Source organism: Anas platyrhynchos, chromosome 31 (genome assembly GCF_047663525.1).
Source record: "Anas platyrhynchos isolate ZD024472 breed Pekin duck chromosome 31, IASCAAS_PekinDuck_T2T, whole genome shotgun sequence".
Lineage (NCBI taxonomy): Eukaryota > Metazoa > Chordata > Aves > Anseriformes > Anatidae > Anas > Anas platyrhynchos.
In genome coordinates, this window is record NC_092617.1 from 5,691,109 (window position 1) to 5,705,000 (window position 13,892).

Here is a 13,892-nt window from a genome sequence, read left to right on the forward strand (position 1 = left end):
GCCGCGATGCGATTGGCTGGCGGCGCTGTCACTCCCTCCCTCACTCCCTCAGGCGCCCCCACCCCCCCCCCAAATGTCCCAAAAGAAGCACTTTTCACCCCAAAAAGTTACAAAAAAACACCACTTTGCTTTTATTGGAAAAGACCGAAGGGCTACCGGCTACGGCCAAAGTGAGGAGGGGGGGGTTGGGGGGCCAAAAAAAAAAAAAAACGTAAAATAAAAAATAAATATTTATCCTCCTGTGAGGCAGGGGGATAAATAAGGCGGAATCGGGGTTTTTGGGGTGTTTTTTTTGGGGTGCCCCCCTTAAATTTTTTAGGGACCCCCCCCCCGTATTGTCCCAGCGCGTTTTGGGCCCGTCTGAGGAGCTTTTTGGGGTCCCCCACCCCAAATTGATCCGTTTTGAGGGGGGACGCAGATTTTGGGGTGAATTCGGGGGATTTTGGGGTCCCCCCTAACTCTATGGCTTTTTGGGGACCTCCCCCTGCACGTCGGGGGGGCTCGGCCCCGGTTTTGGGGTCGTTAACCCCAATTTTGGGGCTGTTTTGGGCTCCCTTTGGGGTCGGCGGCCGCCATTTTGTGCCGCCCGCGCCCCATTTTTGAGGCTTTCTTTGCCCAAATTTTGGGGTTTTCGAGCCCAAATGTGGGGTTTTCGAGCCCAAATTTTCACAATTTGGGGATTTCGGACCCTATATCTCCTCCCCTTAAAAAAAAGGGCGACCCCCACCCCAAAAAAAAAAGACAAAAAACCCCAACCCCGCCACGCCTTGGTCCGGCCCCCGCCCCCCCCAAAAAAAACCCCCCCCCGAACCCCCCAAAAAACCCCAAAAACCCAGGAAATCGGGGGCAAAAAACGAGTCCGTGAAGGATTTTTGGGGGGAATTTGGGTCCCCCCAACCCTTACTTCCTCTTCTTTTTTGGGGGCCCCCCGCTGCGGGCGCCGTGGCGGCCGTGCCCGGGAGCCTTCCTCTTGCGGCTGCGCCCGTGCTCCTCTTCCTCCTCGTACTGGCTCTCGCGGTCGGCTTTTTTGGGGCAAAAAAAGGCAAAAACGGTTAAAAAAGAAGCTAAATTTGCGAATTCGGGTGGTTTGGACCCAAATTGAGGCTCACCTTTGCGGGCTTCCTCCTCCAGTTCGTCCCAGTCCTTGCCGCTCTCCTCCTCGCTGCCCAGGGACTCCTTGGAGTATTCTGGGGGGGGGACAAAAAAGGGGGACGCTTTTTTGGGGGGTGGAGGCCACTTTTTGGGAATTTGGAGGCCACTTTTTTGGGATTTGGAGGCCACTTTTTTGGGGACAAGGAGGCCACCTCCTTGGGGACATCAGACCTTGAATTTTGGGGACGTGGAGGCCACCTCCTCGAGGTTTTGGAGGCCGCCTCATTTTGGGGTGTGGAGGCTACTTTTTTGGGGATTTGGAGGCCGCTTTTTTGGGGATTTGGAGGCCACTTTTTGGGAATTTGGAGGCCACTTTTTTGGGGACAGGCTTTTGGGGACGTGGAGGCCACTTTTTTGGGGATTTAGAGGCCACCAAATTGGGGATGTGGAGGCTGCCTCATTTGGGGCGTAGAGGCTAATTTTTTGGGGGGTGGAGGCCGCTTTTTTGGGATTTGGAGGCCACTTTTTTGGGGTTTGGAGGCTACTTTTTTGGGATTTTGGAGGCCACTTTTTTGGGGACAAGGAGGCCACCTCCTTGGGGACATCAGACCTTGAATTTTGGGGATGTGGAGGCCACCTCTTCGAGGATTTGGAGGCCGCCTCATTTTGGGGTGTGGAGGCTAATTTTTTGGGGGGTGGAGGCCACTTTTTGGGAATTTGGAGGCCACTTTTTTGGGATTTGGAGGCCACCTCCTTGGGGACATCAGACCTTGAATTTTGGGGACGTGGAGGCCACCTCTTCGAGGATTTGGAGGCCACCTCTTCGAGGATTTGGAGGCCGCCTCATTTTGGGGTGTGGAGGCCACTTTTTTGGGGACTTGGAGGCCGCTTTTTTGGGGGGTGGAGGCCACTTTTTGGGAATTTGGAGGCCACTTTTTTGGGGACAGGCTTTTGGGGACGTGGAGGCCACTTTTTTGGGGATTTGGAGGCCACCAAATTGGGGATGTGGAGGCTGCCTCATTTGGGGCGTAGAGGCTAATTTTTTGGGGGGTGGAGGCCACTTTTTGGGAATTTGGAGGCCGCTTTTTTGGGATTTGGAGGCCACTTTTTTGGGGACAAGGAGGTCACCTCCTTGGGGACATGAGAACTTGGCTTTTGGGGATGTGGAGGCCACTTTTTTGGGGATTTGGAGGCCGCCTCATTTTGGGGTGTAGAGGCCACTTTTTTGGGGTGTGGAGGCCACTTTTTGGGAATTTGGAGGCCACTTTTTTGGGATTTGGAGGCCACTTTTTTGGGGACACGGAGGCCACCTCCTTGGGGACATGAGAACTTGACTTTTGGGGACGTGGAGGCCACCTCTTCGAGGATTTGGAGGCCGCCTCATTTTGGGGTGTGGAGGCTACTTTTTTGGGGATTTGGAGGCCACTTTTTGGGAATTTGGAGGCTACTTTTTTGGGGTTTGGAGGCTACTTTTTTGGGATTTGGAGGCCACTTTTTTGGGGACATGGAGGTCACCTCCTTGGGGACATCAGACCTTGAATTTTGGGGACATGGAGGCCACCTCTTCGAGGATTTGGAGGCCGCCTCATTTTGGGGTGTGGAGGCTACTTTTTTGGGGTGTGGAGGCCGCTTTTTGGGAATTTGGAGGCCATTTTTTTGGGATTTGGAGGCTACTTTTTTGGGGACAAGGAGGCCACCTCCTTGGGGACATCAGACCTTGAATTTTGGGGACGTGGAGGCCACTTTTTTGGGGATTTAGAGGCCACCTCCTCGAGGTTTTGGAGGCCGCCTCATTTTGGGGTGTAGAGGCCACTTTTGGGGAATTTGGAGGCCATTTTTTTGGGATTTGGAGGCCACTTTTTTGGGGATTTAGAGGCCACCTCCTTGAAGATTTAGAGGCCACTTTTTTGGGGATTTAGAGGCCACTTTTTTGGGGATTTAGAGGCCATTTCTTTGGGGATTTAGAGGCCACATCCTTGAGAATTTGGAGGCCACCTCCTCGGGGATTTAGAGGCCACTTTTTGGGGATTTAGAGGCCACTTTTTTGGGGCGCCGTACCGGACTCTTCGGCCTCGGAGGAGTAATCCTCGTCGCTGTCCTCCTCCTCCTCCTCGTAGTCCTCCTCCGAGGGGTTGAAGGTCTCGTCCTCGATCTCCGACTCCGACTCGCCCACCTCCGCGTCGCTGCCCTGCCGGGGGGGGACACGGAACGGCCCCAATTGCCCCAGGGGGGCCAAAAATGCCCCCGGGAGGGCAAAAATGCCCCCAGAGGGCCAAAACTAGCCCTGGAGGTCCAAAAATGCCCCCAAAAATGCCCCCAGGAGGGCCAAAAATACCCCCAGGGGGTCCAAAAATGCCCCCAAATGGCCAAAAATGCCCCTGGAGGTCCAAAAATACCCCCCAAAATGCCTCCAGAAGGGCCAAAAATGCCCCCAGGAGGGCCAAAACTAGCCCTGGAGGTCCAAAAATGCCCGCAAGAGGGCCAAAAATGCCCCTGGAGGTCCAAAAATGCCCCCAGGAGGACCTCAATTGCCCCAGGAGGACCTCAACTGCCCCAGGAGGTCCAAAAATGCCCCCAAAAATGCCCCCAGGAGGACCTCAACTGCTCCTAAGGGTCCAAAAATGCCCCCAGGAGGGCCAAAACTAGCCCTGGAGGTCCAAAAATGCCCCCAAAAATGCCCCCAGGAGGACCTCAACTGCTCCTGAAGGTCCAAAAATGCCCCCAGGAGGACCTCAATTGCCCCAGGGGGTCCAAAAATGCCCCCAGGAAGTCCAAAACTGCCCCAAGAGGACCTCAACTAGACCTGGAGGTCCAAAAATGCCCCCAGGAGGTCCTCAACTGCCCCTGGAGGTCCAAAACTGGCCTTGGGAGGACCTCAATTGCCCCTGAGAGTTCCAAAAATGCACCCAGGAGGACCTCAATTGCCCCAGGGGGTCCAAAAATGCCCCCAGGAGGACCTCAGTTGCCCCTGGAGGTCCAAAAATGCCCTTGGGATGACCTCAATTGCCCCTGGAGTTCCAAAAATGCCCCCGGGAGGACCTCAACTGCCCTCAGAGGGCCCCAACAACCCCAGGAGGTCCAAAAATGCCCCCAGGACGTCCAAAACTGCCCCCTGGAGGACCTCAGTTGCCCCAGGAGGACCAAAAATGCCCCCAGGAAGACCTGAACTACCCCGGGAGGTCCAAAACTGCCCCAAAAGGACCTCAACTACCCCAGGAGGTCCAAAAATGCCCCCAGGAGGTCCCCAACCACCCCCAGAAGACCCCAAATTGCCCCAGGAGATGCCAAACTGCCCCGGGAAGACCCCAAATCACCCCGGAAGACCCCAAATCACCCCGGGAGCTCCTCACCTCCCCCTCGGGCTCCAGGAAGGACCACCCGCCCTGCTCGAAGAAGCCCTCGGGGTCGTCCACGATGGTCTTCATGATCTTGGTCCAGTTGAGGGACTGGACGCCCTCCGTGTACTTGAGGTCGCAGGAGCTGGGAGAGGACGGGAGGAGGGTGAGGAGGAGGAGGAAGAGGAGGAGGAAGGAGGAGGGAGGAGGAGACCAGGAGGAGGAGGACGAGGAGACCAGGAGAAGGAGGAGGAAGAGACCAGGAGGAGGAGGACGAGGAGGAGGAGGACGAGGAGGAGGAGGACGAGGAGGAGGAGGACGAGGAGGAGGAGGACGAGGAGGAGGAGGACGAGGAGGAGGAGGACGAGGAGGAGGAGGACGAGGAGGAGGAGGACGAAAACAGAACAAGGAGGAAGAAGAGGAGAAGAAAAAGAAGAAGAAAAGAGGAAAAGGGAAAAAAGGAAAAGGGAAAAAAGGAAAAGGGAAAAAAGGAAAAGGGAAAAAAGGAAAAGGGAAAAAAGGAAAAGGGAAAAAAGGAAAAGGGAAAAAGGGAAAAGGGAAAAAGGGAAAAGGGAAAAAGGGAAAAGGGAAAAAGGGAAAAGGGAAAAAGGGAAAAGGGAAAAAGGGAAAAGGGAAAAAGGGAAAAGGGAAAAAGGGAAAAGGGAAAAAGGGAAAAGGGAAAAGGGAAAAAGGGAAAAGGGAAAAGGGAGAAGGGAAAAAGGGAGAAGGGAAAAAGGGAGAAGGGAAAAAGGGAGAAGGGAAAAGAGGAAAAGGGAAAAGAGGAAAAGGGAAAAGAGGAAAAGGGAAAAGAGGAAAAGGGAAAAGAGGAAAAGGGAAAAGAGGAAAAGGGAAAAGAGGAAAAGGGAAAAAGGAAAAGGGGAAAAAGAAGAAAAAAAGAAAAGAACAAAAAGAAGGAGGAGGAGGAAGAGGAGCAGAAGGAGAAGGAGGAAGAGGAGGAGGAAGAGGAGGAAGGAGCTGGGGGGACCCTCACTTGAGCCACTCCTTGATGGGGTCGAGGGAGGCGACGGGGATGGCGTTGATCATGGTGACCTTCTTGCTGTAGTCCTTGTAGACAATGACCATGTCGAAGTTCTTCAGGTGGAACTGCACCCGCTCGAAGTGGATCAGCTCCACCTCGTCCAGCGTCACCACGAAGGGGGGCTGGGGGGAGAAGGGGACCCGAAAACGCTTGGGTTGAGACCAAAAACGCTGGGTTTGGCCCAAAATGCTTGGGTTTGGCCCAAAAACGCTTCGTTTGGGCTCAAAACTCTTCGTTTTGGCTCAAAAGGTCTTGGTTTGGCCCAAAAACGCTTGGTTTGGGACCAAAAACCCTTGATTCTGGCCCAAAAACCCTTGGTTTGGTCCTTAAAACTCCTGGTTTTGACCCAAAAGCTCTTGGTTTTGGCCTCGAAAGTCCCAGTTTGGGCCCAGTTTGGACCATGTCGAAGTTCTTCAGGTGGAACTGCACCCGCTCGAAGTGGATCAGCTCCACCTCGTCCAGCGTCACCACGAAGGGGGGCTGGGGGGAGAAGGGGACCCGAAAACGCTCGGGTTTGGGCCCAAAAATACCTGGGTTTCCCCAAAATGCTTGGTTCGGGCTCAAAACCCTTCGTTTTGGCTCAAAAGCTCTTGGTTTGGGACCAAAAACTTCTTTGTTTTGCCCCAAAACTCTTTGTTTTGGCCTCAAAAGCCTTGGTTCTGGCCTCAAAACCCTTCGTTTTGGCTCAAAAGCTCTTGGTTTGGCCCAAAAACTCTTGGTTTGGTCCTCAAAACCCTTGATTTTGGCCTCAAAACCCTTGATTTGGGCCCAAAACCGCTTGGTTTGGGGCCAAAAACGCTTGGGTTTCCCCAAAATGCTTGGTTCGGGCTCAAAACACTTTGTTTTGGCCCAAAACTCTTGGTTTGGTCCTCAAAACCCTTGATTTTGGCCTCAAAACCCTTGATTTGGTCCTTAAAACTCCTGGTTTTGACCCAAAAGCTCTTGGTTTTGGCCTCAAAAGTCCCAGTTTGGGCCCAGTTTGGACCATGTCGAAGTTCTTCAGGTGGAACTGCACCCGCTCGAAGTGGATCAGCTCCACCTCGTCCAGCGTCACCACGAAGGGGGGCTGGGGGCAGGAGAAGGGGACCCGAAAACGCTTGGGTCAGGCCCAAAAATACCTGGGTTTCCCCAAAAACGCTTCGTTTGGGCTCAAAACCCTTTGTTTTGGCTCAAAAGCTCTTGGTTTGGTCCTCAAAACCCTTTGTTTTGGCTCAAAAGCTCCTGGTTTGGCCCAAAAGCTCTTCATTTGGGACCAAAACGCTTGGTTTGGGTCCAAAAGCTCTTGGTTTGGGCCCAAAAATGCTTGGTTCGGGCTCAAAACTCTTCGTTTTGGCTCAAAAGCTCTTGGTTTGGCCCAAAAGCTCTTGGTTTGGGACCAAAAGCTCTTGGGTTTGGCCCAGAAACGCTTGGGTTTGGCCCGAAAACGCTTGGTTCAGGCCTCAAAACTCTTCGTTTTGGCCCAAAACTCTTGGTTTGGTCCTCAAAACCCTTGATTTTGGCCTTAAAACCCTTGGTTTGGGCCCAAAAACGCTTGGGTTTGGCCCAAAAACGCTGGGTTTGGGCCAAAAAACGCTTGGGTTTCCCCCAAAACGCTTGGTTTGGGCTCAGAACCCTTCATTTTGGCCCAAAAGCTCTTGGTTTGGCCCAAAAGCTCCTGGTTTTGGCCTCAAAACCCTTGATTTTGGCATCAAAAGCTCTTGGTTTGGCCCAAAAACGCTTGGGTTTGGCCCAAAAACGCTTGGTTCGGGCTTAAAACCCTTCGTTTTGGCTCAAAAGCTCTTGGTTTGGCCCAAAAGCTCTTAGTTTGGGCCCAAAAACACTTGGTTCAGGCCCAAACCTCTTCATTTTGGCCTCAAAACTCTTGGTTTGGGCCCAAAAACTCTTGGTTTTGCCCAACAACTCTTTGTTTTGGCCCCAAACCTCTTGGGTTTGCCCAAAAACCCTTGGTTCTGCCCTCAAAACTCTTGATTTGGCTGCAAACACTCTTCGTTTTGGCCCACAAAAACCTTGGTTCTGGCCTCAAAACTCTTGGTTTGGCCCAAAAAACTCTTGGTTTGGGCTAAAACTCTTCATTTTGGCCAAAATCTCTTGGTTTTGGCCCAAAAACGCCTGGTTTTGGCAAAAGCTCTTGGTTTTGGCCTCAAAGCTCTTGGTTTTGGGCCCAAAACCACTTGGTTTTGCCCAAAACCTCTTGGCTTTGCCCAAAACCTCTTGGCTTTGCCCAAAAACCCTTGGTTTGCCCCCAAACACTCTTCGTTTTGCCCCAAAAAAAACCTTGCTTCTGCCCTCAAAACTCTTGATTTGGCCCCAAAAACCCCTTGCTTCTGCCCTCAAAACTCTTGCCTTTGCCCCAACGAGTCTTGCTTTTGCCCAAAAACCCTTGGTTTTACCCCAAAAACCCGTCCACCTCACCCATTCCGTGCAGTTGACCAGGGCGCTGCTGGTGGGCTGCAGGAGGCAGGTGCTGCGGTAGGGCGCGCCGTTGAACCTGGAGGAGATACGGGGTGGTCTCGGGGGGGTCAAACCGTGGGTTTTTTGGGGGAAAAAAGAGGTATTTTGGGGTCTCCCAACCCCAAAGACCCCAAACTCACCCCAATTCTCGGAAGGGGACCTCGAATTCCAGCTCCTCCTTGGTGAGCGCCTCCACCTTCTCGATGAAGTTCTTGAAGGCCGTCTTCAGCTTGTGGCGCATCTCCCGCTCCATCTGGGGGGGACGCGGGGGGTTAAAAGGCCCCAAAATTAAGACCCCGAGCCCAAAAAAAACACCGGGAGATCCAAAAATACCCCCAAATGCCCCAGGAACCTCAAAACCACCACCAGAACCCAAGAAACACCACCAGGAGACCCAAAAACGCCACCAGAAGACCCAAAAATACCCCAAGAACTCGCCAAAATGCCCCAAGAACCTCAAAACCACCACCAGGAGACCCAAAAACATCCCAAGAAACCCAAATCACCACCAGGAGACCCAAAAATACCCCAAGAACCATCAAAAACCACCACTAGAAGACCCAAAAACACCCCAAGAACCTCAAAACCACCACCAGAACCCAAAAACACCACCAGAACCCCAAAAAAACACCCCAAGAACCCCAAAAACACCCCAAGAACCCCAAAAACACCACCAGGAGACCCAAAAATACCCCCTAAATACCCCAGGAACTCGCCAAAACGCCCCAAGAACCTCAAAACCATCCCAAGAACCCAAAAAAACACCCCAAGAACCTCCAAAAGCATTCCAAGAACCCAAAACACCACCTTCAGACCCCAAAACACCTCCCAAAAACCTTCAAAACCTCCCCAAAACCCCGAAAACACCACCCAAAAACCCTCAAAACCATCCCTAGACCCCAAAACACCTCCAAGAACCCCCAAAAAAACACCCCGAGACCCCAAAACACCTCCTGAAGAACCTCCAAGACCTTCTCAAGACCCCAAAACACCCCCCAAAAACCCTTAAAACCTCCCCGAAACCCCAAAAACACCCCCCAAAAACCCTCAAAACCTCCCCAAAACCCCAAAAACACCACCCAAAAACCGTCAAAACCACCCCTAGACCCCAAAACACCACCGAAGAACCCAAAAGACCATCTCAAAACCCCGAAAACACCCCCCAAAACCCCTCAAAACCACCCCGAAACCCCAAAACACCTCCTGGAGAACCTCCAATCCCACCCTGAGACCCCAAAACACCTCCCAAAAACTCTTAAAACCACCCCGAAACCCCAAAAAACCTCTCCGAGACCCCAAAACACCTCCTGGAGAACCTCCAACCCCAATCCAAGACCCCAAAACACCACTGAAGAACCCAAAATACCGCACCAATATCCCAATAAAGTCTTCTAGAACCCAAAACACCTCCCAAAAAACCTCAAAACCACCCCAAAACCCCAAAAGACCACCTGGAGACTCCAAAACTCCTCCTGAAGAACCTCCAAGACCTTCTCGAAACCCCCAAAACACCTCCTAATAACCCTGAAAACACGCCCCAAAACCCCTCAAAACCACCCCGAGACCCCAAAACACCTCCTGGAGAACCTCCAACCCCACCCCGAGACCCCAAAACACCACTGAAGAACCCAAAATACCGCACCAATATCCCAATAAAGTCTTCTAGAACCCAAAACACCTCCCAAAAAAAATCAAAACCACCCCGAAACCCCCAAAAAACACCTGGAGACTCCAAAACACCTCCTGGAGAACCTCCAAGACCTTCTCAAGACCCCAAAACACCTCCCAATAACCATAAAAACACCCCCCAAAACCCCTCAAAACCCCCCCGAGACCCCAAAACACCTCCTGGCGAACCTCCAACCCCACCCCGAGACCCCAAAAACCCCCGAAATACCCCCAAAAACCCCACCTGCTCGGCGTAGAGGTCATCCCGGTCGTGCATGTGCTGGTGCTTGCCCAGGTCGGTGGTGATCTCGCCCACCTCCGTGTAGAACTGGACGTCGGTGTGGCGCTTCTTGCCGAACATTATCGCGTTCTATGACCCGAAATGACCCAAAATTGAGGTTTTTGGCCCCAAAATGAGGAGGGGAGGAAGGGAGGGAGGAGGGACCTTGAGGTGGAAGTGGAGCACGATGATCATCTCGCCGTCGCAGGGCTGGAAGACGGCGTGCTTGATGTTGTTGTAGAGGATGTCCACCTTGTCCCCGCGCACAGAGGTGAAGCGGAACCCTAAGGGGGGGACAGCATCATCATCATCTTCATCCTCACCTTCATCTTCATCATCATCATCATCGTCATCATCATCATCATCGTCATCATCACCATCATCATCATCACCATCATGATCTTCATCACCATCATCACCATCATCATCCTCCTCATCATCACCATCCTCCTCCTCCTCCTCATCATCACCATCATCATCACCATCACCATCATCACCTTCATCATCATCCCCATCATCTTCATCCTCACCATCATCATCCTCACCATCATCCTCACCATCATCATCTTCATTATCCTCACCTTCACCTTCATCCTCACCATCATCACCATCATCATCTTCATCATCTTCATCATCATCCTCACCATCCTCACCATCATCATCTTCATCCTCACCATCACCATCATCACCATCATCCTCACCATCATCATCATCACCATCCTCACCATCATCATAAACATCATCGTCATCATCCTCACCCTCATCATCCTCACCCTCATCATCCTCACCCTCACCATCATCTTCATCATCACCTTCATCATCATCATGATCATCCTCACCATCATCATCACCATCATCCTCACCTTCATCTTCATCATCATCATCAACATCATCGTCATCACCATCACCATCATCACCATCACCATCCTCCTCCTCCTCATCATCACCATCATCATCTTCATCATCATGATCCTCACCATCATCATCATCCTCACCTTCATCTTCATCATCTTCATCATCACCCTCACCATCACCATCCTCACCATCTTCATCTTCATCATCATCCTCACCATCCTCACCATCCTCACCTTCATCATCATCCTCACCATCATCCTCACCATCATCCTCACCATCATCATCTTCATCATCACCATCATCATCATCCTCACCCTCATCATCCTCACCCTCATCCTCACCATCACCACCATCATCACCATCATCACCCTCACCATCATCATCATCACCCTCACCATCATCATCCTCACCATCATCACCATCCTCACCTTCATCACCATCCTCACCTTCATCATCATCATCATCCTCACCATCATCTTCATCCTCAGCATCATCATCCTCACCATCCTCACCGTCACCATCATCATCTTCATCATCCTCATCATCATCACCATCACCATCATCATCATGATCCTCACCATCACCATCATCATCATCATCTTCATCCTCACCATCCTCACTATCATCGTCACCTTCAGCACCATCATCGTCACCTTCATCCTCATCCTCCTCACCTTCATCCTCCTCCTCACCTTCATCATCCTCCTCACCTTCATCATCCTCCTCACCTTCATCCTCATCCTCCTCACCTTCATCATCCTCCTCACCTTCATCCTCATCCTCCTCACCTTCATCCTCATCCTCCTCACCTTCATCATCCTCCTCACCTTCATCATCCTCCTCACCTTCATCATCCTCCTCACCTTCATCACCCTCCTCCTCCTCATCATCACCATCATCATCTTCATCACCATCATCATCATCTTCATCATCATCATCATCACCATCACCCTCACCCTCACCATCACCACCACCACCCTCACCATCATCATCATCTTCATCCCCCTACCGTTGACGTGCGCCTCCAAGGACCCCTGCATCCTTTTTTGGGCGATATTTGGCCGGATGTAGAGGTCCTTCAACTTGGGGTTGCTTCGGTTGAGGTTGATGACCAACGAGTCTTGCTTGACGATCCCCTGGACACGAAGACCACCCATGGGTGTCACCACCCTGCCGGTGTCACCCATGGGTGCTCGGGGACGTCCGGGGGGGTCACCTCCTTCTCCTTCTCCTCGGCCTCGCGGGTTTTGTAGCGTTTTTGGACCTCCTTGATAATTCGGAAGGCGTTTTGGAGGTTGAGCGCCGGCACCGTCTGCTCGCCCGGCGTCTTCATGTTGGACGCCCTGTAGGTTCTACAACCACGTGGTCACCCCCAAAAAATCCCCAAAGCCCCCAAAAATCCCCAAAATTCCCAAAATGTCCCCGAAATTCGTCCTCACATCTCCTTGACGAAGGTGGCCTCGGGGTTGGGGAAGATGTTGCCCTCGTTGCGCCCCAAAGCGCTGCCGGGGCAGTAGAAGTTGATGCGGAGGTAGGTGTAGTCGCCTTCCACCGACATGCTGATGTTCTGAACCGAAAAGAGAAGGTTTTAACCCAAAACGGAGGTGTGGCGGGACGAGTTTTGCTAGTTTTGGGCTGCCACCAGCCAAAAAACGGCGCCACGCGGCGTTAAATCCCTCGAATTTCAGCCCAAAACGCAACGTTGAGGTTCTCCAAACCCAAAACCCAACGTTGAGGTTCTCCAAACCCCAAACTCAACGTTTTCCACCCCAAAACCCAACGTTTTCCACCCCAAAACCCAATATTGAGGTTCTCCAAACCCAAAAGTCAACATTGAGGTTCTCCAAACCCCAAAAGCCAACATTTTCCACCCCAAAACCCAATATTTTCCAGCCCAAAACGCAACGTTGAGGTTCTCCAACCCCAAACTCAACGTTTTCCCATCCTAAAACCCAAAATTAAGGTTCTCCAACCCCAAAAGTCAACATTTTTCCACCTCAAAACTCAACGTTGAGGTTCTCCAAACCCCAAACTCAACGTTTTCCACCCCAAAACTCAAGATTTTCCACCCCAAAAGTCAACGTTGAGGTTCTTCAAACCCAAAACTCAACGTTGAGGTTCTCCAAACCCCAAAACCCAACATTTTCCACCCCAAAACCCAATATTTTCCAGCCCAAAACCCAACGTTGAGGTTCTCCAACCCCAAACTCAACGTTTTCCCATCCTAAAACCCAAAATTTAGGTTCTCCAACCCCCAAATTCAACGTTTTTCCACCCCAAAAGTCAACGTTGAGGTTCTCCAAACCCAAACTCAATGTTTTCCACCCCAAAACTCAATGTTTTCCACCCTAAAACTCAACGTTGAGGTTCTCCAACCCCAAAAGTCAACGTTTTTCCATCTCAAAACTCAACATTGAGGTTCTTCAAACCCCAAAACTCAACGTTTTCCACCCCAAAACCCAACGTTGAGGTTCTCCGAACACAAAACTCAACGTTTTCCACCCCAAAAGTCAACTTTTGGGTTTGAAGAACCTCAACATTGACTTTTGGGGTGGAAAACATTGAGTTTTGGGGTTTGGAGAACCTCAACGTTGAGTTTGAGTTCTTCAAACCCCAAACTCAACGTTTTCCACCCCAAAACTCAATGTTTTCCACCCCAAAACCCAATGTTGAGGTTCTCCAACCCCAAAATCAAGATTTTTCCACCTCAAAACCCAACATTTTCCACCCCAAAACCCAATATTGAGGTTCTCCAAACCCAAAACCGAACGTTGAGGTTCTCCAAACCCCAAACTCAACGTTTTCCACCCCAAAACTCAACGTTGAGGTTCTCCAAACCCAAAACTCAACGTTGAGGTTCTCCAAACCCAAAAGTCAACGTTTTCCACCCCAAAAGTCAACTTCTGGGTTTGAAGAACCTCAACATTGACTTTTGGGGTGGAAAACGTTGAGTTTTGGGTTTGAAGAACCTCAACCTCAACGTTGAGATTCTCCAAACCCCAAAACTCAACGTTTTTCCACCCAAAAACCCAATATTTTCCAGCCTAAAAGTCAACGTTGAGGTTCTTCAAACCCAAAACCGAACGTTGAGGTTCTCCAAAGCCCAAAACCCAACATTTTCCACCCCAAAACCCAGTATTTTCCAGCCCGAAACCCAACGTTGAGGTTCTCC

At 51.4% G+C, this 13,892-nt stretch overlaps 1 protein-coding gene across 2 annotated transcripts in view; it reads right to left on the minus strand.

Moving 5' to 3' along the window:
• Positions 1 to 107: 107 nt before the first annotated feature.
• SUPT16H (SPT16 homolog, facilitates chromatin remodeling subunit) overlaps positions 108 to 13,892 on the minus strand; it is a 29,023-nt gene continuing 15,238 nt past the window's right edge. The window contains exons 15-26 of one of the 2 annotated variants that reach the window (XM_072029747.1): positions 12,160 to 12,287; positions 11,937 to 12,072; positions 11,730 to 11,856; positions 10,031 to 10,149; positions 9,830 to 9,955; positions 8,058 to 8,170; positions 7,879 to 7,954; positions 5,419 to 5,588; positions 4,443 to 4,572; positions 3,151 to 3,280; positions 1,110 to 1,187; positions 108 to 1,022 (exon numbers count right to left, since the gene is read on the minus strand). In XM_072029747.1, coding sequence (XP_071885848.1) covers positions 901 to 1,022; positions 1,110 to 1,187; positions 3,151 to 3,280; positions 4,443 to 4,572; positions 5,419 to 5,588; positions 7,879 to 7,954; positions 8,058 to 8,170; positions 9,830 to 9,955; positions 10,031 to 10,149; positions 11,730 to 11,856; positions 11,937 to 12,072; positions 12,160 to 12,287 — 1,455 coding nt within the window. In that variant the 3' untranslated portion in view covers positions 108 to 900. Of the gene's footprint in view, positions 1,023 to 1,109; positions 1,188 to 3,150; positions 3,281 to 4,442; positions 4,573 to 5,418; positions 5,589 to 6,280; positions 6,533 to 7,878; positions 7,955 to 8,057; positions 8,171 to 9,829; positions 9,956 to 10,030; positions 10,150 to 11,729; positions 11,857 to 11,936; positions 12,073 to 12,159; positions 12,288 to 13,892 lie in introns of those variants that run through there. The other variant, XM_072029748.1, reaches the window with a different exon arrangement.